Source organism: Aulostomus chinensis, chromosome 12 (genome assembly GCF_037954235.1).
Source record: "Aulostomus chinensis isolate RoL2024-O1b breed Wild chromosome 12, RoL_Achi_v1.0, whole genome shotgun sequence".
In the NCBI taxonomy this organism is placed as follows: domain Eukaryota; kingdom Metazoa; phylum Chordata; class Actinopteri; order Syngnathiformes; family Aulostomidae; genus Aulostomus; species Aulostomus chinensis.
Window position 1 is genome coordinate 24,306,439 of NC_141331.1, and position 24,327 is coordinate 24,330,765.

Below are 24,327 nucleotides of genomic sequence, written 5' to 3' on the forward strand. Positions count from 1 at the left end.
TGGCATAACTCGCCTCAGTAAGTCCAAGGAGTTGTTCAGGTGGGGTGACTAAATACAGGTCCAAGAGTTGAGTTGCATTTCCATTCGTGAGTTAGGTCAGTGTATGAATTTTTGTTTAGTCAGCTCAACGCTATCAGCTCAGGCTAACTTCATCAGATAATAACGGGAAGACTTTAGACAGTCCTGTTGGTTTCACATTGGTAAGTCATTTCCTGTGAACACATGAGTTGAACACAACTCAGTTATGCGGAAATTGTTGACCCAGCCGAACTGTTTGGTAAATTCAACAAACCACTTTTTGAGAGCACGTTGCGCGCGCTCCTGGCATTCTAATTTTGGCAGCTGGACAATATCTGGTGTAACACCTGTCTCATGGGACATTCCGTGCCCGGATTCAGACTTCGAGGCGTGGCGTCGGCGCAGTGTGTCCCCTATTTAGGCTGCGTAGAGAAGGCTTGAGTTTAGTTCTCTGTCCACCACCTGGTTTTTACCGGGTTGATGTTTTCTCTCTTAGCTCCTACTCGCATTTAGCGACCGTGTGAACGTTTACAGACTGGTCTCTGAGCTTGGGACAGCTCAGTGCGCTGCAGGACGTTGAGCAATGGACTCTTAAAAGAGGAAGAGACACGGTGGCCGCAAGCGACCCGTCTGCAGTTGGACCCCAGACGCTGCAGAAAAGGTTTTTGTTTTTTTTCGGTGAAAATGCTGATCAGGTCTCTGGTTAACATCGGGCTGAATCACCAACCTAATAGGTACATCCAGAGAGTGACTTCGGGACTGACTCCAGGGATTTATGGGGACGGTCAGCGCCGGGACGCATCCACCACCAGCAGCACCACCGCCACCGTGCTTGGTGACAACGCCACCAAGCTCAAACCCATGGAGGAGCTGGGCGGACCGAGTTTCGTGACAACCTTATACTGGCTGTTTGTGAAGGGTTATTTCCAAACTACGCAGCAAATGCAAGTAAGTCTGGATTAGTTCGGTCACCTCAAAAGTACCAAAACGCTGATTAAGCGGCGATTCGTGGCGATCAAGCTCAGTCACGAACTGAAACGAAACAGGAGAGTTAAGATGAAGTGAGACTTAATATTAGATATGAGTATTACACAATAATTAGAATATAGTAATTAATAAAAAATATTAATATCAAACATCACCTTATACACGGTAGACCTGTACTTAATTACCCAGTAGAAGTTAGGGACGCATGAATGCAAATTCGGAATTGTGAAAGCTGTAGTTCGTTTGTGTGTAATATCCTTAAAGTAGTGACTTAACTGCTTTTGTCCAGATCCAGGCCCCATTCGACCTGGCCTATGCAGAAAACTGCAATAATCAGAAGGGTCAGACAAGGACTAGATTGCCATCGAGACCTCCCTTATTAAAACACACTTTCAGAAAAATAAAATAAAAAGGACCCATTCCACAATTTAGTTTTTTCTTTTTACCTCCAGTCCACATCAGTCCTGATCTATAACCTATAATCAATACCTAGAGGGTTCACACCTGGACTAGATTAGCAAGGAGATTTCAAACAGTCCTTAAAACACAGTTTTAGATTTCTGAAACGTTTTTGTGGCTTGAAACTGCAAAACAGTGTGATTTAGGTACCCACCCATCCATCTCATGTGTTCAGCAGATTTCTGTCTCGTATTTTCAGAAGGTAAAGGATCAGTTCACAGATCACTTGAAATCATGAAGGTGAGGGATGTGATATTTTCACAAAAATCTAGTTTAGAATAAAGTCTAAGTGACCTATGATGTGTTTGTATACATTCTCAGAGTGGATGTTAAAGAGTAAGATTGGGACTTTAAGTCAACAAACAGCTGGATCTGGATCAGTCAGGTCAAGCTGATAATGGGTAACATGGCAAACTACCTACAATTTTTTGATAAGCTTATCAAGGACAAGCTTCAGTCGTTTGGAAGGTACTTAGGAGGTGTTGACATTTTCACAAATACATGAATCCACAGAAGGTGTTGCATCCCACACTCACTTTTGTGTAGGCAATGGGATCCTATAAAACAAATAAAGACATTTTACCACAGACATTCAAATGTTTGTTATTGTCAGACAGACATACAAACTCAACAACAGATGCACAGGCAAACGTAACCTAAGAGAAATACAGAGGCAAATAGACCGAGCGAAGAGAAACTTAAAAGAAGGCACAGCAGCTCCTAGAAGATAATGTAAGGAAGGTGTGGTGTGGCATAAAGGCAATTGACTACAAGCAGAATTTTCCAATTAACTGAACTGCTTTTTTTGCATCTTGACACTGCAGGACTATCAGTCTGAATGAAATAGGGAAGACTGCCAGCACAGTGTGTGTGTGTGTGTGTGTGTGTGTGTGTGTGTGTGTGTGTGTGTGTGTGTGTGTGGTCATCCATTGGATACAACCTCTTTTTCGCTCTTAGGGCCCAACTGATATATTGACTGTTATCAGTCTGTTACAGATTTATCTTATCAGTGTTTAGTTGTTGTTGTTGTTGTTTTTTTAAATAATGCCTCAGGTAACACGAAGGTTCAAATATGTCTCCTGTGATCAATTGTGTCATCTCCTGAAGATAAAAACGTAACACATTCTAACCTAATTGATGATAACGCACTCCTTCAAGATAGAGCACAGCAAGATCTACGGCCCCCTGTGGAAGTCCAAATATGGTCCTCTGGTTGTTATCAATGTGGCCAGTGCAGAGCTGATAGAGCAGGTCCTCAGGCAGGAAGGGAGACAACCGGTTCGGACAGACATGCCACACTGGAGGGGCTACAGAGAACTCAGGAACAAGGCCCACGGACCCCTGACAGAGTAAGTTAAACCTCCACCACATGTTTTGCTGCATCTCACCTACCTGTAAGCTGGGGGGGGGGGGGGGGCATCCTGAGTGAGTTCTATTGGAGAATAAACATTTCATTATTTAATTCTGACAATCTGTTGATTAAATCCTGGGAACCTTCCTATCAATTTGGTGGCAGGTGACTGGTCTGGTTGTCTAGAAACCTCTTCCTCACCCTGCTGGTGTATAACCACCATCTACGTATTGACCAATCATAACCCTACCTGTAATTATCTACCTTGATGCAAATTCCCCTTCCTGCCCTTTCTTCTCAAGTGGGATTTTATTCCATTTGTCATGTGTTCTCTGCCTCACAATTAGGGTGTGACTGGCTGTTATCAACCTATCAGTGGCTCATTACAGATATATCTTAACAGCATTTAGTTTGTTTTTGTTCTTTTACGTCACATAAAATGCAGAAAAGGTAACAGTAAGGTTAAAACGTGTCTCCTGTGATCATCAGATCACTTTCCCACTTTACATGCAATAAATAGCAACATTGGTATGATTAGTTTTTAATTTAATACAAGTGCCACATGTGGGAGTCTGCAGAGATGAAAACTCGTGTCCATGACGTTCTTATTTCTTGCAGTTGATTGTGTGGAACCACACGTCCATTCAAAACACTGATGTATATATTTTTAATTCTGTTGAAGGAGGTGACATCTTGATCATCATGAGAATGAGCTGTCTGGTTTATTTGAATGCGTGTGAGGGTTGGGGGCAGGTGGGGTGCGGTGGGGTGGGGTGTCTGCACTTCAGTGTGTGCCTGACAAACCAAACTTCTCCAGATGTTTGCCTCACCCGGAATGTTCACACTGACAAAAGAATGTGGTCACATTTGGCCCAGATCACGTCTGAGGATGGGATGACAGTGAGTGGAAGTTAATGTGCATGTGTTGCATCCTGATCTGGTCAGACAGGACCAGAGACAGGTGACGTCACAGTGCATTGGCTCGTCCATTGGGTCTGGGATTCAGAGGGACAGCTGAAATGTTGCGTTTTACTCTTACAGTCAGTTTGTGACTGTGATTTTGCAAAAGTGGTCTTTCTGAGTTGAAATGTTCTGACTTTGTTATGGTCACGAGATGTAAAGTTACAGTGCAATGTACATACAAAGACCGAAGTAGCTGTTTCTACACTGACCTCTGAATTATTATTTTGCCTGACTTATCAGGTTTAATTGTAATTGATCAGTTTTGTAGTTAATCTAGTTCTCTCGACATGGGCAACAATTCACAGAAATACAATGTTACACATTTTATGTAGTAACAAAATGGTATTCAATACATGAATAAGTGATATTAATACTTATTGTCAACCAAACATTGGCTTTTGTCCTCCATGTTTCTGCATACAAAAGTTCAACTGTGACAGAATTATTTCAGACTTGTTAACTGTTAGTTAACTGTTAACTGTTAGTTAACTGTTAACTAACAGTTAACAGTTAACTAACAGTTAACTGTTAACTGTTAGTTAACAGTTAACTAACAGACCTAGTAATCATCTGCTGGTGGTGTTCCTGTTAACTTAAGAGCAAAGATGGATGGAAAAACCGGGGGAGGTTGGGATGGGGTCAGAGTTCAAGGTGAAAGTTATTAAAAGGATAAATGTCCCACACTTTGTGAGTGTCACAAAGATCTTTAATAAATGGTTAACTATTAATTCAATCTCATTCATAACTAAGCACTGACTAACTGTTTTTAATGTACCCTAACATATTGTAAATATTCTTTTCTTTTTTTACCAGATTGCACAGGATGAATTACTTTTTCATATAATTCCTACTCGTCAGTCACTCACCAAACCCAAGGCCAAGAATGTTTTGTTTTGTAGAGTTTTATATCAAAACAAGATCACATGACCGGGCCCCTTGTGGCGATGATGTGACTCTGACATCACCTCATGTCAGCTCTCCAGAGGATTTAGATTTGATGATTTTCATCTCTGATCAAAGAACATTTAAAAAAAAATCCTTAGTGAAATTTCCAAGAAACTGAAGTGATGTGATGAATTCAGTTTGTTTGGTCAACCGGACAAAGAGACCAAAAGCCAAAGATTCAGGAAGTATGGTCTAGAACCAGTACATTTTTGACACTTTTGTTTGAAAAAGGACTCAAACAGTCGCAAAAATAGTTGGAAGATAATCACTGAATCAGTTAATTGGTACATTTTTTTTTTTTTTTAACATCTTGAATCATTGAAAGTACAGAAAACCTACTGACCATCAAACAGACTGACAAGCTGGAGCCACTTCCACATAGAAGAACACATAAACTTAGGACCCTTTGCATGTTTACACTGGACCAGACAGGCTTGCACAATGCTGGAGGGTTTTAGATAACATTCTGGTTTAGTCTTCCACAGAAAGAGGTTGGACCTGTGTTCATGCACTTGCACTGAAATGTAACTAATAAGGAATGTATTGTAACCCGTTCAGTGTTAGACTGAGACAGCTACAACCAGTTTCCCTTATGCTGTTTTGAGCCATGTTGAAACCATAAGTAAGTTTCTTTGATTTTCATTTGTCGATTAGAGAGAAGCATTTTTGAGCTTGGCAGTGCTTCAAAAGTATCTTCAGCAGTGCAGTGAGACGGGGACATTGAGGGCTCCTAAAACAGAGAAAGTAAGAGTATCAGCACGAGAAAAACACGCCTTGTTGAAACAGGTGCTATCAGTCAATCATCTGTAACTTCGTTTAGGAATGATCCAATACAGGCAAAACCACACATACAAGTTTTAATAGAACAGGTGAAGTTTGAAGGAGATGTGCTGTCAAACAAAGGGCACACATTTTGTTCAGGAACTCTGTCTGGGTCCATCCTACATTTCCTCCCTGGATCCCTGGAGCAATGCAGTCATCTACAGTTCAGTGGATTCCCATTAGCGCTACATCCTCTCTGCACCTGACTCACACGCGTGGGATGAGAAGACTGGATTTTTGCCTTTTTCACCCCAGTTCTATGCTGTCATTTCACCCCACCAAGCTGTTCTGGTTATTGTTCTGCAAAGCACAGCAGACAACCACATGCTTCCTCTGTCACACAGACTCTGCGGCTGCTTCTTTTTATGATAATATAGCATCAATTTCACACACGGGATGTAAATGGAACGAGATTTTTTAAAACTTTTTTTACTAAAGTTCAAGCAAAACTTATTTAAAAGTCAATTCCCAAGTGTGCTGTCTGTCTACATGTTTTACGGCACTGTTAAGACATAAGTTTGTTGTTATGTAGTAAACATCAGGAAACTAATGGAGCTGTCACTCCAAACCTCACTATCCAATGGGAATGCACCTTTGAGAAGCCCGTCCAACTCAGAACAGAAACTCAGGAAATGCAGAGGAAGATGCTGGTAGTGAGAACAAAATTCCATCAGTCAGAAGGAAAAAGAGGGAATGTTAAACAAAAACACGTAATTACAAAATTTGCAAAGGACCCATCGTTAACTCAATTATGAAAATAATGTTTGTGAGTGATGTTTTACTTTTGAGATGGCTTTTTATTTTTGCTTTAGTGAATTTTATTTGCTCTGAATTTCATATATTTATTCGATTTTTATGACAATTTGTTAGATCATTTTGATGCAGAACTGATGTTGGTGTGTGTGTCTGACAGGTGCGTAGCTTTCACTTGAGTATTAGGGGGTACTAAAAGTTAGGTGGGGGGTCTGGGGGTCCTCCCCCCGAAAATTTTGAGTTTCATACATTTAATATCCTGCATTCTGGTTGATTTTTAGACACCCATTTTCCCTTTTATCAGGCACACCGCCAGGATTCAATCCTGCCACTCCCGGTATGCGCACACAAATCTACCGTATCGTATGTGCACACTCACTCACTGCACTATTAGTGTTACCATTTGTAGGTCTATTGAAAAAAAGACAAATTGCCAGTAGTAACAGTAGCTAGACGTTAGAAGATAGCCGTTGGTGGTAAACTCACGCAGTTACCTCCAACGGCTTGTGACAAGGTAGCCCAGGCAATGCAGTGACAGGGCTACCCAAAACCAGGCTAAGCTAGTTAACGTTGGTCTAGCTAGCTAACTTAGCTATGTTACTCCAACACAGAGTGGATCCAAGTCTGATCACTTTGAAGCAAAAATCCTTCTGATTTAGTACATCGGATTTTGTAAACACTCAAATGAGTACCGGTAACTTTACTGTAGCTAGCTAAGGTTAGGTCCATCTGTTTCAATGAGTGTTTACAGAATTGCGATTATTAAAATTGGGTTATAACAAAAAAAAAATGGAAGGTCTAATCTTTCCATGGATGGTTGCAAACAATTCCTGGTGCAATTTTATACAAAGGAGAGTTGGATTTATGGACTTCTTGAAGGATTTCTGAGGGAATTCAAAAGTTACATCATCAGATGGGTACTGTAGCTCTGGCTCCTACTCCATATCATAGCCAGACATGACCGCTAGCGAAAGCGAAGTGCAGGGGGAGATTGGAAAAGGCAGGCCAAGTGACAAAAATGGTATGTGCCAAAAGAGGTTTATGAATTTTCTGAAAACCATCTAAGCTAATCTAACGCATAATATGACTGTTTAGAGCCTTTGTGCTATTATAAAAGCCTATTTTGGTGAAGTAGTTATCATTTATGGTATTTTTGGTGGGGACAAATTCACCTTTTGTAAATACTGGGGGGACTTGTACCCTGTAAACCCCCCTAAATCTACGCCCTTGGTTTCTGAACTGCAAACAAAGTGTCAGACATTGCAAACAAAAACACTGGCTGCATGCCTGCAAAACAGAGTGAGAGCAAAAGTCTGATCAGTGAGAATGAAAGACAGGAAACTGAAACAAAACGATCTATTATTAAATAATAAAATATTTAGACAATTCTTTGGATAATTTATATGCAAGTTAAAATTTTTTGGCTTCAGGGAATTTTCTCTCGATTTTTATGTAACAAATTTTATTTTGATCTTTTTGGAACAAATCTGATTCTGTAACCCGCCGTTGCCCAGTCCCTTGAACAGGTGCCCGATCAAGGAGAGGCCCTTGCGTAGCAACCGGGACACATATGTTGATCTGCCTTCCAACCCATAGACATGGTCAGTAGTGTGCGTGTGTGTGTAGGCACACCCAACCAAGTTGGAGGCAACAAGTGGCCCCTGTGTTGCTAGGGAACACAATAACATAGCATACTACCGAAGCAGAATTTTACTGTTTTCTGGCTGATTTTCTTGGCACTTGGCAGATGTGTAATTTAGTATGGAGGCTGGGACGAACACATCAACTCTGAAAGGCCGCATAAAGTTGCAATGGTGGAGGGTTTGGCTCAGAAACCTCAACTTGTAACAACAACTTATAACAGCATACCTGCAGCAGATGCCTCCAAACATCAGCAAAACAAATATTAACACGGACAAAGGAAGGTGCCATTCTCTCTCTCTCAAAGATAGAACCAATTAAGCTTTTTTTTTTTTGGCTGGTCTCCAGTCTTTCTTGTCAAACTTGTTCGGGCAGGACTCTTCAGTGTTGGTGCATGTCATGACACGGCAGCAATGTTGAAAGGTTTTTCAAAGCAAGGAAGGCTGTCACAGCAACAAACACTGACAAACTCATGTGAGAAGGAGAGGAAGATGAGCTGACTGGGCACAAACGTACTCCTGAAGTTCAGCAATTTTGGAATCTTACATATGTGATATAACTGTTACATCTTGGCTCGGTTAGGGACAAGGAGACATAACTCGGGAAGATCCAGATGTCAATGGTACTCGCCACATACATTGTCAGGGCAAAATAAAATAAAAGGAACTGCGGCCACGCAGGGCCAAAACCCGCCGAACGAAAACCTGGAGCTGACCACAATAAAATAAAAACAACTCCACCGGAGCAACCACGCCACGCAGGGCAACACAGAAAGGAAACAAAAGTGTACACAAAAACAAAACAAACGGACGGGGCTCACCAGCCTCGCCTCAACCGCCACACCACACAAACCTGATCTCAGGATCACACAGATCATGCCAAGCTTGCTTAATGGAGCCACGTGAGGGACGACGTCTGCCACCGTGAAGAGTCGCTACCGGCGTCTGGCCCCGCTCTCCTTCTGAATCCTCCTGGCTGCCACTGGCTGACTGGATTGGCTGGGGAGGAGGCCAATCAGGGCGTAGGGTTGGCTCCGGGGGCCAGCGGAGTCAGGCGAGGGAGAAGGAGGTGACAGCGCAGGGACGTCACAGGGCGCCATCCGTAACACTGATGCACCGAGTAGCACCGACGCTAACATCTTCAGTAGCCATCAGTATTTCAATCCATGAGAAATGTAGACCTATGTGTTTAATATTAGCTACAATGAAAAAGATTGAGGGGCTGCACGGTGGTGCAGTGGTCAGCACTGTGGCCTCACAGCAAGAAGGTTCCCGGTTTGAGTCCCAGCTCGGGCATGGGATCTTTCTGTGTGGAGTCTGCATGTTCTCCCTGTTCCTGTGTGGGTTCTCTCTGGTACTCCAGCTTCCTCCACAGTCCAAAGACATCAAGAGGGGACGAGGCTGACTGATACTCTAAATTGACTGTAGGTATGAATGTGAGTGTGAATGGTTGTTTGTCTGTATGTGTTGGCCCTGCGATGGACTGGCGACCTGTCCAGGGGGAACCCCGCCTCTCGCCTGTTGACGCTGGGATATGCTCCAGCCCCCCCGCGACCCTTAACAGGAATAAGTGGAAGATGACGATGGATGGAAAAAGATTGATTCTTATTGAAAGTCTTGATTCTCAAAACATTTGTCCCAAATCCTGTTTGTAGAATGGGGGCCAAGTGGCAGCGCATCCGCAGCATCCTGAACCCTCGAATGCTGAAGTCTAAACATGTCTCCTCCTACGCCGACGTCATCAACAGTGTGGTGACTGACTTCATCAATCGAGTGTCGTGGCTGAGGGAAACCAGCGGTGGAGGAGTTATGGTCAATGACCTGACAGAAGAACTCTACAAATTTGCTTTTGAAGGTCAGCAGGGAGTCAAACCAAAATAATACATATATATGGCATGTTGTCTTGATTTTATGTGGATGTAAATGATGGCTCTGTCACAAGGAAATCTTAAACAAATGATGAATGAATTTAGTATCAGCTTAAATGTGAAAGTCTCAACATTTTTGGTCATCTTAAGTTCCTGTATCCGTTTAAATATCAACTGAAATCACTGAGTGTAAAAAGGAACAGAGGAGTGCACTACAAAGCTGGATTAATGGGTAACGGGGGGGGGGGGGTGATGAGCTTAAAGGCAGGGTTGTCCATTTTACAGAACTGTCCCTTAGAGTTCTGTTGCAGAACTTGGTAGGTGAATCCGTCAGGCAGAAGTCATAAGGCATGTTCCACTTAGCTCAGACAACATTTGCATATGATCGAAGTCCCTTGCAGTTGTACAGCTTGGGTTCTGACTTCCTCACAATGGAGTCGCTCTGTCTGATGCCCGGGATATTTTGTATGCATTTTTTGTTGAAGGCATCATGTTCCTTGTCCTAGCTAGGCCTTGTCCTGTTGATTGCACATCACACTTGGCAAACCACATCTTTGCCTCCAGATCTTGCTGAGCTGATTGAGTGCAGTTTCCTGCTCTACAGCCACGGTCTTCTACAATGTCTTCATCTCAGTAATGGATGGAACACTTTGCACATGTCCGCTTCGTTCTGGTCAGTCTTCACCCGTGTTGGTTTTGGATTCATCCCAACCAACATATATATTTATTTCCATGGCACTGAGTGCTAGTTACCAATTTACCAATCTCACTCACAAGGGACTGTAAGTGACATCAGGTTTCTGTTAGTGCTCTAGTCTCAAGCTTGACTGGTCAATTAATTTGATATTATGCTCTCATTCAACCAAAACCTCATTCATTGGGCAATCGTGTTGTTCAAGGTGTAAGGTGACAAGGCCGCAAGCGCTACATTACGTCTCGCAGGGTTAGGGACACTTGACCTTTGTATACCCACAAAAGCATGCTAGTATTATCTAGCTAAAATGAAAACTCATCCTCCATCATTCAGAGAGCGAGTCAGTGAGGTCCAGATTCTGTCAGTTTAATGACCAGCCGCATGGCCTAAATTGTTGTCATCCTGAACTGGTGTTTCGTAAATGGTCTTTATAAAATGGACAACATGTTTTCAGTTAGTATTGTGTTTTCCAGTTTTGGCTTACTGTGGCCAGCATTTCTGGTAATGAAGCAGCCTGGTTTTAGAAATCCAGAAGGAGTGATTTCCTTCCTCCTAGCCGCCGTGTCCCCTTACTATTGGTTACCTTCTTAAGCACCCAGTCATTTGTCACTGCAAAGAGGATCAGCTCTGGCACACACGCCTGAAAGAGTGCAGTGGTAGGACTATAGGATGTCTCAGTGAGATACGTGATACCTCCTAATGAATACCTCCTAGTGAGTTTGTCGTCTCAGTCACTAGTTTGAAATCTCCAATACATCGTGGTGTTCATTTGTCAATCGTGCTCCTATTGAGAATAAAGTAGACAATAACCCAGGTCACTACGTTGACATCTCCTCGTCAAACCCTGATGAATGGCAGGAATGGCATTTACACACCCTGTCAGTATGTTGTCATTCACACTGTTGAATAAAGTTAAAATTACAGGGGCAAATATTTACTTTGTTGTTAAACACCAAATTAATTATTTACTTGCTGCTTATGACACTTTTACAGCAATGAACTCTGAAATAAAACATCTCTTTGACTGAAAGGATATCTCTGTACCATAGCAAATAATACCACTGAAGTCCAGGCATTGGTTTGCCCTCAGCTTGGCAGTAGTTTTAGGAAAGGCTCTTCTATAACCATAGTTTATACTGTAGCTGTACTCTGGAATAGAGAATCTGCACATCACATGGTGAGGTCACCCATCGTGCCTGGTTTATTTCATTGATGGTAGCAAAGCTGTCGTGCTCACAAAAAGAGAAGCAGTCCTATTTTAATCATTTCTCTTTTAAATGCAGGGATCTGTTCAGTGTTGTTTGAGACCCGAATGGGCTGCATGAACAAGGAGGTGCGTGAGGAAACTCAGAAATTCATCTCCTCTGTACGGGAAATGTTCCGTCTCTCTCCCATCATCGTCCTCTTCCCCAAATCCCTGTGGCCCTACCTACCATCCTGGAAGAAGTTTGTGGCAGTCTGGGATCACCTCTTTCAAGTTGGTGAGCAACATTCGTGTCACATCAGAAAATCTACTTGTTTAGGCTACAGAGGGTTTCAATATGTATTTATTACAAACTACTGGTTACCGAGGAGACCTGCACTCCCCCTCTATATCCCCTGTACTTTCTAATAAACTACAAACAACATTTTTACATTCACTCACCAAAAGTCGTTGTATATGCAAGAGTTCTTTCCAGCTTCAAGTGTGTGTTTCCTGATATTTCCACAATTTCAAAAATACTTAAAATACTACAGTTTTAAAGCCTATATATCAGTGTATTCAATGTATATATAGTTGTATATATAGTCAGACTAGAGCTACACAATACCTTCTAAAAATTTGAATCACAATATTTCTCTGTGAAAATTGAGATCGCAATTCTTGATTCATGAATTTTTTTCAATAAAAAGAATTCAAAGTTGTGGACTTGGAAAAAAAAAATCTCTTTTTTTCCTCTCTTGTTTGATTGGTGTTTATGTGATCTAGCAGCTCAGATTTGTTGGTGTGCTTAATTCTTAACAACATTGGACATTTATGGTGATTTTGGAGGTGATTAAAGATCAGGGGTTCTCAACGGTCGGCTGATCCTCATTTAAGGTCAGGGATCGTGACAACAAAATAGGCAGACGTTTGGTGATTTGTATTTGTATTGTAAAACTTGAAAATTATAAAGTAAAATGTTAAAATTACGGTTAAATTTTTGTACAACAATTTGATAAGACTTTGGAGCAATTTTGAAACCTGCCTGTCTAGAAAAGAATTGGGTATAATATCTATCTTCAGTGAACGTTATAACAGCCGTGTAAAATAGGAAAAACATCTGAGTTTCCCTGCTTAACCAACCCTCACGGTCAATTATACATAAATGTGAAAGAGAATGTTTTTATCATGTAGAGAATGCGTTAAGGAGGTTGAATGATTTCAAATACAGTCCCTTTAAGGCTAAATGTTTAAAGACAAAATGTCCTACTGCAGCACTCTGGGAATGTTTTGGTGACGTTAAATAGTTGATCTGTAATCCGTTTTAATCTCTAATCCTATCAGACAGTTTTTAGAGGGTTTTGAGAGGATATCATGATACCTCTATGAAGAACATTCTGGGAACAAATCAAAAACTTACTGACGAACACATTACAACACTGCACATAATATTTTCAGAACAAAAAAAAATTTCTTTCCGGAATTGCACTCACATAAATCATCACCCCCTGTCACTGTGAAGAACTGAAAAACTAGTGTCATCGAGGAGTTTTTATGATGTCAAGTGTATTGGAGGCACACTTGCTCTTCTTGTGCATGTGGAGTGTCATTTGTTTTGTTTTGCTTTTCCTCGTTACCCGTCACCTGAGCACCATTGATCATTGGTAGCTAGTACAATATTGGGATGATGATGACAGAAACACATTGCTGTTGAAGAACAAAACAAACAAAGAGCGAAAAGCCCATGAGGCCCCTGAGCATCTTAGTTCCCTCTGCTTCCAGCGCTGGTATCTGGGTTGTGTGCCCTGTTTTTCTCTGCCACTCCCCAACGCCTGTCACTAAAGCTCATGGCCATTCACCAGGTTGTATTATCACCTCAGTTCAAGGACAATACACTCTGCTGACTCCCTCAAAGAACAAAGTTAATCTTTCACAGCTCCTGCTGTACCTGAGCCCTATCTGAACAATCCTCTCTGTGTCTGGCACCATCCAGCGGACAGAGGTTTACTACCTGGCTCCTGTACTGACTTTTTGTTGAAAAGTACACCTTAGTGTGGCCACCAGCTCAGTGCCATTGTCATGAATGTAAACAATATGTGCAAGGAATGACTTCCTGACGCATGGAAATGAGATAACCATGTGTGACAAGGATGTTACAACACGTGGGAGCAAGGTGACGATACATAGCCCCATGAATATGGGAAGGAAGACTTTCTGCTTTGGGACACTGTTGGTCGCTGACGACTAGCCAGCACCCGTGTCTTAGAGGATTTCTAATGTGGATAGTACTGATTATGTTATAGTTTCCTCCAAATTATTTTCAATGTCACATGCACGCAATGAAGCACAGCATCATTCCAAAAATCACATGGACCAATTTATTGATCACATATGAAGTCATATGAGTTGATGACTTCATTCCCAAATGTTACGAAGTAAATTGCCACTGAATATGTTTTAGTGCTGAGGCTTTATCCTAACACGAGAAGCTTCATGGAGCTTAACTTAAAATCCATCTTGCCTGTTTTCATCCCCTAGCGGAGGAGCTAGTAGAGAAAAAAATGGAGGAGATCCAGGAGAAGGCGCACCTGGACCAGAACATGGAGGGAGCGTACCTCACACACCTGCTCCTCAGCGATCAGATGACTGTCCCTGAGATCCTGGGAAGCATGACTGAACTGCTGCTGGCAGGAGTGGACACGGTGTGTGTGTGTGTGTGTGTGTGTGTGTGTGTGTGTGTGTGTGTGTGTGTGTGTGCGTGCGTGCGCGTGTGCGTGCGTGCTGTTGCACAGGTGTAATTAATAACATCAGTTGTTGTCCTGATCCGTTGAAGTAGGCTGTGACTTGTTAACATAGCTGCTCTGAAAAGGGCCTAACCTGGACAGCTTTTTTTAATCTGACTTTTGAGGTCAGTGTTTGGTATGTTTGAACTGGAACCATTGAATGATAGAAAATAACTCTGTGTGTGTGTGTGTGTGTGTGTGTGTGTGTGTGTGTGTGTGTGTGTGTGTGTGTGTGTGTGTGTGCGCGTGTGTGTGTCTCACAGACTTCCAACACTATATCATGGTCTTTGTACCATTTGGCGAAGGAGCCAGAGATCCAAGAACAGTTATACCAGGAAGTGACCAGTGTTTGCCCTGGAGACAAAATACCAACTAGCGAGGACATTGCTCAGATGCCGTACCTCAAAGCCATTGTCAGAGAGACACTGCGGTTAGAGGCTTTCTTTCATTTGTAACAGTTTATTTTATCAATAGAACACCTGCCTGCAAGAGCTGCGGTTTGAAGCTTATGACAGCACAGCTAACAATAGCTAAAGCCAAAAAAACCAACAGCAGAATTGCACAATAATGTCTGTTTGCACACTCTCAAGCACATGTTCCGGTATAACCCGTGCCTTCTTTATCTAGCTGACCACAGACACTTTGATTGTAGCCAAATACAAACACATGATAACATCTCCAAGCATGAGTGAGTTGGGTCAACCACATGTGCTAGCTGCTCGTGCTCACTGGTACAGTGAACACATACAACTCAGCTTGCAGTTGTCTTCAGGTTACGACTTTCATCTAATGTGTGAAGTTTGGAAAAGATCTGACAAATTGGAGTTCACTTACAACTGTTTGGCATTCAATGGGGAGATATCAGAATTGGCCGCCTCATCATGGTAACACCGTTACATGTAAACTCACAGCCTTCGCAGTAACCCATCCCCAAGTTCTTAAGGTGTTTCTGATCCCAAAGTACATCAAAGCACAAAAAACTCCTGCCATTTCCTGTTGCCACCAAGTGGCACTATAGCTAATATCACCCAAAACTTGATGGGTCCCTCTCTGACCAGTGATACACTGATGATGAAATTCACCCTCAAAGTCTTTTAGTAGCAATACTACCACCTTGTGTGGTGGACTGTCAACTAGATTGTTGCTGCGCTATTTACAATCATGCATGTGTTATTAACAGCACTAGTAAAATGTATGACACATATTACTCTTACCATTCATCCATTCATTTTCTTCTGCTTATCCTGTTAAGGCTGGAGCCTATCCCAGCACCTTTCGGGTGAGAGGCGGGGTTCACCCTGGACGGGTCGCCAGTCCATGGCAGGGCCAACATATAGACAGACAACCATTGGCTCTCCCAGCCACACCTACAGTCAATTTAAAGTATTCTATTAACCTAGTCCCCTCTTGATGTCTTTGGACTGTGGGAGGAAGCCAGAGTACTGGAGAGAACCCATGCAGGAACAGGGAGAACATGCAGACTCCACACACAAAGATTCTGTGCCCGAGCTGGGACTCGAACCCGGAACCTTCTTGCTGTGAGGCGACAGTGCTGACCACTGCTCCGCCTGCCTAAATCCTCTTACTTACATCAGTAATCAACATGTTGCAACATGTTCTTCAGTTGAAGTACTGTAACTTCTTTGGTCGTGTTGTTTACTACATGTTACTGTGTTGTGTGGTCACCAGGCTGTATCCAGTTGTGCCAGGAAACGCAAGACTAACTGTTGAAAATGAAATTGTCGTGGGAGATCACATCTTCCCCAAAAAGGTGAGATTCCACACTCCTTGTGCTTCAACAAGGATATGAATCACCGGTCATCACCTCATATCATGTGTCATGAAAAAAGAAGAGATAAAATGTCAAAATGCACATGGAAAGAGCAAAATAATGTTAAGTAAAGGCAAACTTCGATTGAATTGTGACTGTAATTTAATAAATAAAAATAGATTGAAGAAAAGGTATCAAAAGATCAGACCAGTTACGTCAGCAGTTCTGCAAAGATTGAAAAAGTTGGTCTAGTGTGTCCAAGTACCACCACAAAAACACGCGGCTCTCCAAGTACCACCATTATGATCGAAATTAGAAATACTGTAGTGTAGCAGTAGCCTACTACTGAACTACAGACAACACGTTTATTCCATTTAGTACTGTTATGTTTTCGTTGACCATTGTCAGCCACAGTATGCAAAGATTTAGCATTTCTGCTGGCATCGTTACCACACAACTATCATGCACCAATGGGCAGCCCTCCCTCTCACGCACAGCAAGTGAATACAAATCACTATTATTTCCCTCTCTCTCTCTCTCTCTCTCTCTCTCTCTCTCTCTCTCTCTCTCACACACACACAACTGAAGTCAATTTTATTTATGTAGCGCCAAATCACAACAAAAGTTCTCTCATGACTCTTTACTAGTAGAGCAGGTCCAGTACCACACTCCTTCAATGAATCTACACCCAACAATTCTCCATCAGCAGCACATCCTGGAACAGCAGAGATGAAAACCTTCCTTTTAACAGGCAGGAATATCGATCAGATCCAGGATCAGTGGGGCGGCCTTCTGCTTTGACCGGTTGGAGGGAAAGAGAGCAGGAGAGCAGGGCAGAGACAAAGAGAGATAATGTAGGAAGACAGATATGCAGAAGGAAAGAGAAGGACAGAGATAAAGAGAGAGAGAAACGAGAAGAGACTGATGGACAGACGGGGACGTGAGCAGGTGGGGCTACGGGTGGCAGCTTGAGCCTCTTCAGGTCTGCAGCCTCCTCCAGCAGCAGCAGCATCAGGCAGGGATCTGGCAAGTAAATGAATAAAGTTGAAATCAATGAGATTTTTTCATCACTCGCTTGGAGAAAAAAGTGTAAATGTTGAGATTTAAATCAGAAGTGTTGGCATGAAAGTTAAAAAAAAAAAAAGTAGAAATCACTGATTCAGCAGTACTTCAGCTGCTCAATTTTGTCCCTCTTTCCTGGCCCTAATATTCTTTTGTATAAAATGCTGAACAGTCGCAGGTGAATTTAGAAAAGATAAAGAGTCAAAATTGCAGGCTTTTCATGAGACTTGTTTATAGAAATAGTCGAGTATTAGAAATGTTAACAACTGATAGTTTAAAGAATTGGAATATATGGCAGGGAAAGCTCAAGGGAAAATGACAGCAATTTTATTTGGTTTTAAATCTCAGATTTGTTATGAAATTCAAGGAAAAGAAACTGTTTTATGCAAATAGAACAATACGATTTAACCTGAAAATAATTAACTGTTCCTGGTTTGAAGTGAAACACAGATTAATACAAAAATGTCTTTTAGTACAGAAACACACTTATTTCACAAAGACATGCTGCTGGAGGTTGTTTTACTTTATCGAAAACCTGTACATGTGCTTGTAAAAAAAACTACTTAAGGAGTGCTACGTAGGGAAAAAGTATCTAATTGATACGTATTTCACTATTTAATGATTTCAGGGGAATTTTGAAATGTTGATTTAAGATCAGAGGTAAAGCATTTTTTTCATTACTTGTGTATGGATTTATTTATGGATTTTTAATACCTAATTTGTTGTACCACCCAAGTCAAAGAGTAAATTACTCGCTTTAGTTGCTGTCCAGTTAATGCATAAAGAAAGATGGTGTAGATATTTAGCAGTTTTTCTGTGGTGAGTTTGATTCTGCTGTTTATTCTTGGGCATATCTCTCCATCCAACAGACTCTGTTCCACCTCTGCCACTATGCCGTGTCCTATGATGAGAACATCTTTCCTGATCCTCACACCTTCCTGCCGCAGCGCTGGCTCAGAGGAACAGAGAAGTTCAAGCAGCATCCGTTTGGGTCCGTGCCGTTCGGTTTTGGCATCCGGGCGTGTCTAGGCCGCCGAGTAGCTGAGCTGGAGATGTATCTACTCCTGTCCAGGGTGAGAGCCTCACCACGTGACGGTCACAAGCACAGATCCACTCAACTGTCATAGCTGGTAGCTTTCTGGTTCTGTTGTCTCTTCTATACTGTAGGTCAAGAACCAAACATTGGCATGTTATAGCTACAAATTTGGTATTTATATATATATAAAAATACCAAATAACTCACTCAGCTGAAGGGCCCTTCCTAATAAGTACCGTCTCTTCTGTGCTTTAAGTTGATACAGCATTATGAAGTGAGACCGGATCCTGCAGGCACCACAGTCAAGCCCATCACCAGAACCTTACTCTGCCCCGCTTCACCGATCAACCTGCAGTTTCTGGACAGAAGGGTCCTGGGGGATGAACCCAGAGTTGCATCTTGACTCTGTCTCTGAGCTGTTTAATTATTCCCACTGTGTCGCTACTCTGTTGCCAAGTTTACATGCCATTCCCTTCACCAGGACTGCCTGGCTGGAGACTTTACAAACTGTGACTGAAAACATGGCAGTAGAATGTCTTAAATGGTAGAGGATGAAACCTGTTGATAGAGATTATTTCCACTACTTGTTCATACTTCATCAGTTTTCCCAGAAGTGTCCCATCTAACCTTGTGTTTTCATGTTCTCCTCACGTTTAGGGAGTTCTGCAGAGCTCTGGAGTGGCCATACAGAGATCTGGGGTTCTTTGTTCATTTATTTTGTAAGGGTTCTTTTTCAAAGGGAATAGTCAGAGAAGTTGTTTTGTTTTTTTAGGCCAAAGACCATGATGTTCCCTCATTTTTTTTACTTGGAGGCCACAAGATATATCTTGTTTCTCTCAATGTACAAACATGAATCTAAAATGACTCATTTTGAGAACAGTGTTTGTCTCATTGCCTCAAACTGAGAAAAAAGACGTCCTCTCTCATTGGCCACTCCAGCCCCATACTGCTACTGCCATTTTTTTTTTTCACTAACTAGAACACTAGAAGATTGAAGCAATAATGTAGAAGTTAGTTCATGGTATTTTTTTTTTGATTTTAAAACGAATCTATTTAAAATTAATGCAGGACACTGTACTTTTTATGGATCTTGGCTTCGTAAATAGTGTGTGTTTCAGCTGAAGGTGGTAACGTAATTTTTATGTGTGGATTACAGGCACGTGTCGTGTAGTTTAACATTGTTTCAAACAAAAACACATTTTACAAGGATGTGGCTACATTCACAACAGCACATATTCTTGAAAGTACAACATGCATTTAAATTTAATAAATAAAAAATAATTCCATGCATTAAATTCCAGATCACTTCAAGTATTTGGTTTGGAAACAAATGAAAATATATTTACTTTTTTGTCAGCTGTAACAATTTATTCCATATTCGTCTTAAGTAGTTGTAATTTATGTATTTTTGTTATGAATGTGCACTGAGAAGATGCCAAAAAACAGAGTTGCATTAGTTCGATGAAAAGATTTTTCTCCCGTCCGACATAGTTACACTGAAAACTTCTTATAAACCCATGTCATGTTTCTGCCTTGTGTATTGAATCGTTAGTCTATTCAGAAGTAGATCAATGCTGCTCTCTTGTGGAACTTTATGGAACTCCATGAAGTTTCAACTACCGTTCTGTTAGCTCTTTTGAACTCTTTTATTTCTTTTTCTTTCTTTCTAACCTACAGGGAATAAGTTGTTCTGACACTAATATTATCAATAATTACAGCTGAGAATGTATTAATATTGCAAAGTAAAAGCCCAAAAGCAGTGATGAATAAACCATTACAGAATCATAACTTTTGTAATCCATGAGAGAATTGTTTGTCTTTTATTTTTAAGCTGCCGCCTCACATCAATCAAAAATATTACTTTCACTGCGCATTCAGTATTTTTCAAGGATATTTTTTTACAGTAGACTATGAAGAGATTTACTGTGATTTAGAGATTCAGAGTTCAGCTTGTTAGCAGTGACTTTTGAAAGATGATGAGAATGTTGCAGAGCTTTCCTGAGCCAGAAATGTTTATTCTTCAGAAGAATCAAGGAGAGAACTAAAGGACACTCCCTTTTATATGTTTAATCATTGATGTGATATTTTGAGCTTGAATGAGAATTAAATCTTGGCAAGGCAAGGCAATTTTATTTGTAGAGCCTGTTTTCACAAACAGTTTGTCTCAAAAGGCTTCACATGGCATCATAACAACATCCTCTGCCCTTAGACCCTCACATCGACTGAGGAAAAACTCCATAGAAACCCTTTGAACAGGGAAAAATCTGAGAAACCTCAGGGTGAGCAACAGAGGAGGATCCCTCACCAGGAGGGACAGACGTGCAGTAGATGTTGGTACAGAGAAGAAAACAGTTTACAATACAGAATGTGGGAGACACGGAAATGTTAATAACAGCTGAAGAAGGAAGCTTCTGGAAGGGGAGGCAGGGAGAGCAAGCCAGCTTGATGGGGGACTGGATGGAAGACTGGTTCATGGGAAGGGAGGCAGGGAGAGCAAGCCAGCTTGATGGGGGACTGGATGGCAGACTGGTTCATGGAAGGGGACCGCAGGCTGGTGTAACAGCAGGGAAAAAAAAACAACAAAAAACGGGGGGGGGGGGGGCAATGCAGGCGGCGGTTGGAGCAGAGAGATGGAGCTCTGGTTGATCCGTGGAAACACAGAGAGACTGCGAGACTCCAAGGCCAAACTACAAAGTGCAACAAGTAATGGTAATGACAGTTCCAAAAATGTGCAGGGAGGAGAGGAGGAGAGAGGAGAGGAGCAGAGGAGGGGAGAGGAGAGGAGAGGAGAGGAGAGGAGCAGAGGAGAGGAGGGGAGAGGAGAGGAGAGAGAGGAGAGGAGAGGAGCAGAGGAGAGGAGAGGAGAGGAGAGGAGCAGAGGAGAGGAGAGGAGAGGAGAGGAGAGGAGAGGAGCAGAGGAGAGGAGAGGAGGGAAGGGCTCCATGTAACCTGATGTGTCCCCCGGCAGTCTAAGCCTATAGCAGCATAGCTATCAATCTATATATAAATCTTCACTTTACTCTCTAGGGCCACCTGCTCCTGTGCACTATATGATCCTACCGGTCTTTTTATACAAAACATTTTTTATATCTCTTCTTTTTGCTTTGCATATTTATTTTTCACTGTACATATTGTTCTTATCTAATTCCTGCGGTGCCTGAGCCATCGTACTGGAATTTCATTTATGACAAAAATCCAAACGACAAATAAAGAAAGTCTAAGTCAGGCCAAGGCTGCAAATGTATGCAGCTGAGCGAATACAATACTTAAGCAAACATGAGTGTAAATACTTCCAAAATTGAAGTCGTCTGTGTAGGTTCTCATTCATCCAGGTCATCGTAGATCGAAGCGAAGTAAAATCTGGTCAACTGGACGTAAGTTTATCTTGAAGACGTTTCACCTCTCATCCGAGAGGCTTCTTCAGTTCTAGTGAAGAGTGTGGAAACTCCAGCTTATAAACCTATGTGGGAGTGGTCAGTGCTATTGTGGTGGAAACGACCCTCCCGAGACTCACCTGGCCTCTCCAAACGACAGTCGTCCTGAGGTGTCAGGGAGTTTCAGGGGTGGTCGTTAGGGAGTTTCACCGACCACTCAGATGCTAATGGGCTGTGCTGGCATCAGCCGTTCCACATGGGTCTTTCAGCTGAGGTCTTTGGGGAAGCTTTGAAAGGACTTGGTTGTAAATAGGTGAAAGGAAATGTCGCAGTCCACCTCCTCTGTTCAAAGATGGACTTCCATCTTTGAATCACACCAATGTGATGTCTATATTATTGGAGTAAAACCAAGTTTATATGATAATGAAAATCACATGGAAACCTTCTCAATTTGAACAACTAGCACAATATCTGGGTATCCTATTTTTTCTGCATTCTTTCTGCTAGAGTATATGCCCATACTGATGACTTGCAATGTGATTGTGCACGCCAATTCATTTGTATTTCATTGGCACATGTAAAAGTATGACTTGGATATCACTTCCCAATGGAATTATGAGGTCTTTACTGGGCAGGTTCATCGTTCAAGGTGAATTAGAAGTAATGATCATCCCTCCTGTGACTTGAGGAAATTTGGCCGATACCTCCAGAGCACTTGGAAAAGTCGGGGCTGCGGCGGTGGGCCCAACAACGACCCCATTGTTAGGGCGAGTTCGAGGCTCTGCCGCTGCTGCTCACAAAGTGACTTAAAGACACAAACATGCGATCAATTCATGGGAAGGGTCTGTATGAGCGGTAGTGGGGGAGATTCTCCCTCTGCAGCTCGACATATTCACGTAGAGGAACCTTTAGAACACACGGGCTTGAGTCTTTACCTCTAAATATAGTCTGCTCAGGATTCTTGCCTACTGAGCTCGAGGTCCAACCCATGTACATTTAATGGTGGAATATTAACTTGAGCAGAAGTGAAGTCGAACAACGGACAGGACAGGACGGCGAGTGGGACGGACTAGGAACGGCAGACAGCAGCAGCGCCGGGTGCAACCCCAGAGATCCCGAACCCCCCGGCAGGCAGCACCATGACCAAGGTAAAAAAAAAAAAAAAGAAAAAAGAAAGAAAGAAAGTCTTTGTGGAGCTTAGCTCAGTCGCTCCGTTTGCTCTATTTGTGTGATTCTGTTGTTGTTGTTGTTGTTGTTCAAAGATTCTAGAAAGCCTTTAGAGCAGCGTGAACCCTCGGAGCGGCAGCTGCGCTGAAGTCTAGAAGACAAGTGGGTTCATCTTGGAAATGGAACTTTTAGGACGTGTGTGAAGTTGTCAGCAGCGCTCCTCGCTGATCCGCGACCAGATGATGCATCGGCCGCATCCTCTGTGCTGCAGGTCCCTTAGAGGGAAAAGAAAAGATTCCATGCGCTCTCACGTCTATGCAACAAACACACATTTGCCAACTTGCAGTCATTTTTAATAACGGTGCAAATCTTCCTACATATGTTTGACTGATTGTTGCGGTTCAGGCTGAGATAAAAGAAAAAGTTCATTCAAAAATACTGAAGTACTTCTTTTACCTGACTTAAGGAAGCTGAAACAGGCCTTGCCTGTGTATGTGATCGTAATGCTGCTCTCTGTAGGCAAGGAGTAGGATGAAAGGTTAAGGATAACATCAGCATCATCAGCGTCATCAATTGGTTAATTAACTGTCTCAAAATATAAAAAAAACCCACAGCTTGTGTCAATAATGCATGGGCTTACTTGTAATTACACATAATTATTTTTTAAAAAAGCTGTGTTGTCAAGATAATTACATGAAATAACTTTTATTCTTGAGAAAAATCTTGAAATAATTTGCTAATTAAAAAGTTATCTGGAAACATTCAATATCAAAACTAATTTTGCAATTATATTAAATACTGATATCACAGAAGCGTGTGAGTATAGTTACTTTTACTTTCCTACGGCTGTTTGATGTTTTTGTGCACTTCAGTCCTCTGAACAATTGAGTTTTTGTCAGATTAGTAGAGATTTTATTTGCATGGCTGGTAATTGAAGTGGAGTACAACTTAATATCTCAGGTATTAAACTGCGGCGGCATAGAGTCGCATTAAATGGTATTCAGTTAAGAGTAATAATCAGGGACAGCTGTGACATTGAATTGTTGTTCATTTCCTCCAATCAGAAACAAGCTAAAGGGGTGACAGTCTGCTCACGATCCTCTCATGCTTGAAACGCACCGTAGTTGTTCATGATGTGGAAGGTCAGCGGGGTGAAGCTTTGTTGTGTTTACCTGCTCCACCGACTCCGTTGGTGCTGTAGGGCTGCGAAGTTTACAAGAAATGGAGACATTGGTGAAAGTCCCTGGTATTTCAGCTTGGCCGTATTTTAAAGAGGGGCCATAAAATGCTGGATGTTTATATTAAAAAAAAACATGACAACATTTTGGAAAATATGCTCCTAGTTATTTATTGTATAATTTTTTTTTTTTTTTTGTGCCTGGGTTACAGATAGCTAGCAGCAGTTATAGCACAGCAGGGTTATATCATCGATAGGGTTATATAGGTAGATA

The 24,327-nt window shown here is 42.0% G+C and overlaps 2 protein-coding genes and 1 long non-coding RNA gene across 4 annotated transcripts in view; 2 read left to right on the forward strand and 1 right to left on the reverse strand.

The window, feature by feature from the left end:
• Positions 1 to 350: 350 nt before the first annotated feature.
• cyp27a3 (cytochrome P450 family 27 subfamily A member 3) lies at positions 351 to 20,193 on the forward strand. Its single transcript, XM_086220860.1, has 9 exons — positions 351 to 966; positions 2,623 to 2,813; positions 9,594 to 9,793; positions 11,784 to 11,981; positions 14,222 to 14,385; positions 14,730 to 14,896; positions 16,156 to 16,237; positions 18,169 to 18,372; positions 18,592 to 20,193. The coding sequence occupies exons 1-9, from the start codon at positions 703 to 705 to the stop codon at positions 18,736 to 18,738; spliced, it is 1,617 nt and encodes a 538-aa protein (XP_086076986.1). The 5' UTR covers positions 351 to 702; the 3' UTR covers positions 18,739 to 20,193.
• Positions 5,831 to 8,870, reverse strand: LOC147252531 (uncharacterized). The gene is made up of 3 exons (XR_015118763.1): positions 8,792 to 8,870; positions 6,138 to 6,192; positions 5,831 to 5,845 (listed from the first exon to the last, which is right to left on the reverse strand). It is a non-coding gene; the product is annotated as an uncharacterized LOC147252531 (long non-coding RNA).
• Positions 20,194 to 22,548: 2,355 nt separating the features above from the next.
• The window catches only part of slc15a2 (solute carrier family 15 member 2), a 34,963-nt gene continuing 33,184 nt past the window's right edge, over positions 22,549 to 24,327 (forward strand). The window contains exon 1 of one of the 2 annotated variants that reach the window (XM_086220862.1): positions 22,549 to 22,857. In XM_086220862.1, the coding sequence (XP_086076988.1) occupies positions 22,849 to 22,857 (9 nt within the window). In that variant the 5' untranslated portion in view covers positions 22,549 to 22,848. The remainder of the gene's footprint in view (positions 22,858 to 24,327) is intronic. The other variant, XM_086220861.1, reaches the window with a different exon arrangement.

Coding starts and splice junctions, on each gene's coding strand:
- cyp27a3 (XM_086220860.1), top strand. CDS start 703: ATGCTGATCAGGTCTCTGGTTAACATCGGGCTGAATCACCAACCTAAT. Junction 9,794..11,783: donor CTACAAATTTGCTTTTGAAG/GTCAGCAGGGAG, acceptor TTTTAAATGCAG/GGATCTGTTCAGTGTTGTTT. Junction 18,373..18,591: donor TGTATCTACTCCTGTCCAGG/GTGAGAGCCTCA, acceptor CTGTGCTTTAAG/TTGATACAGCATTATGAAGT.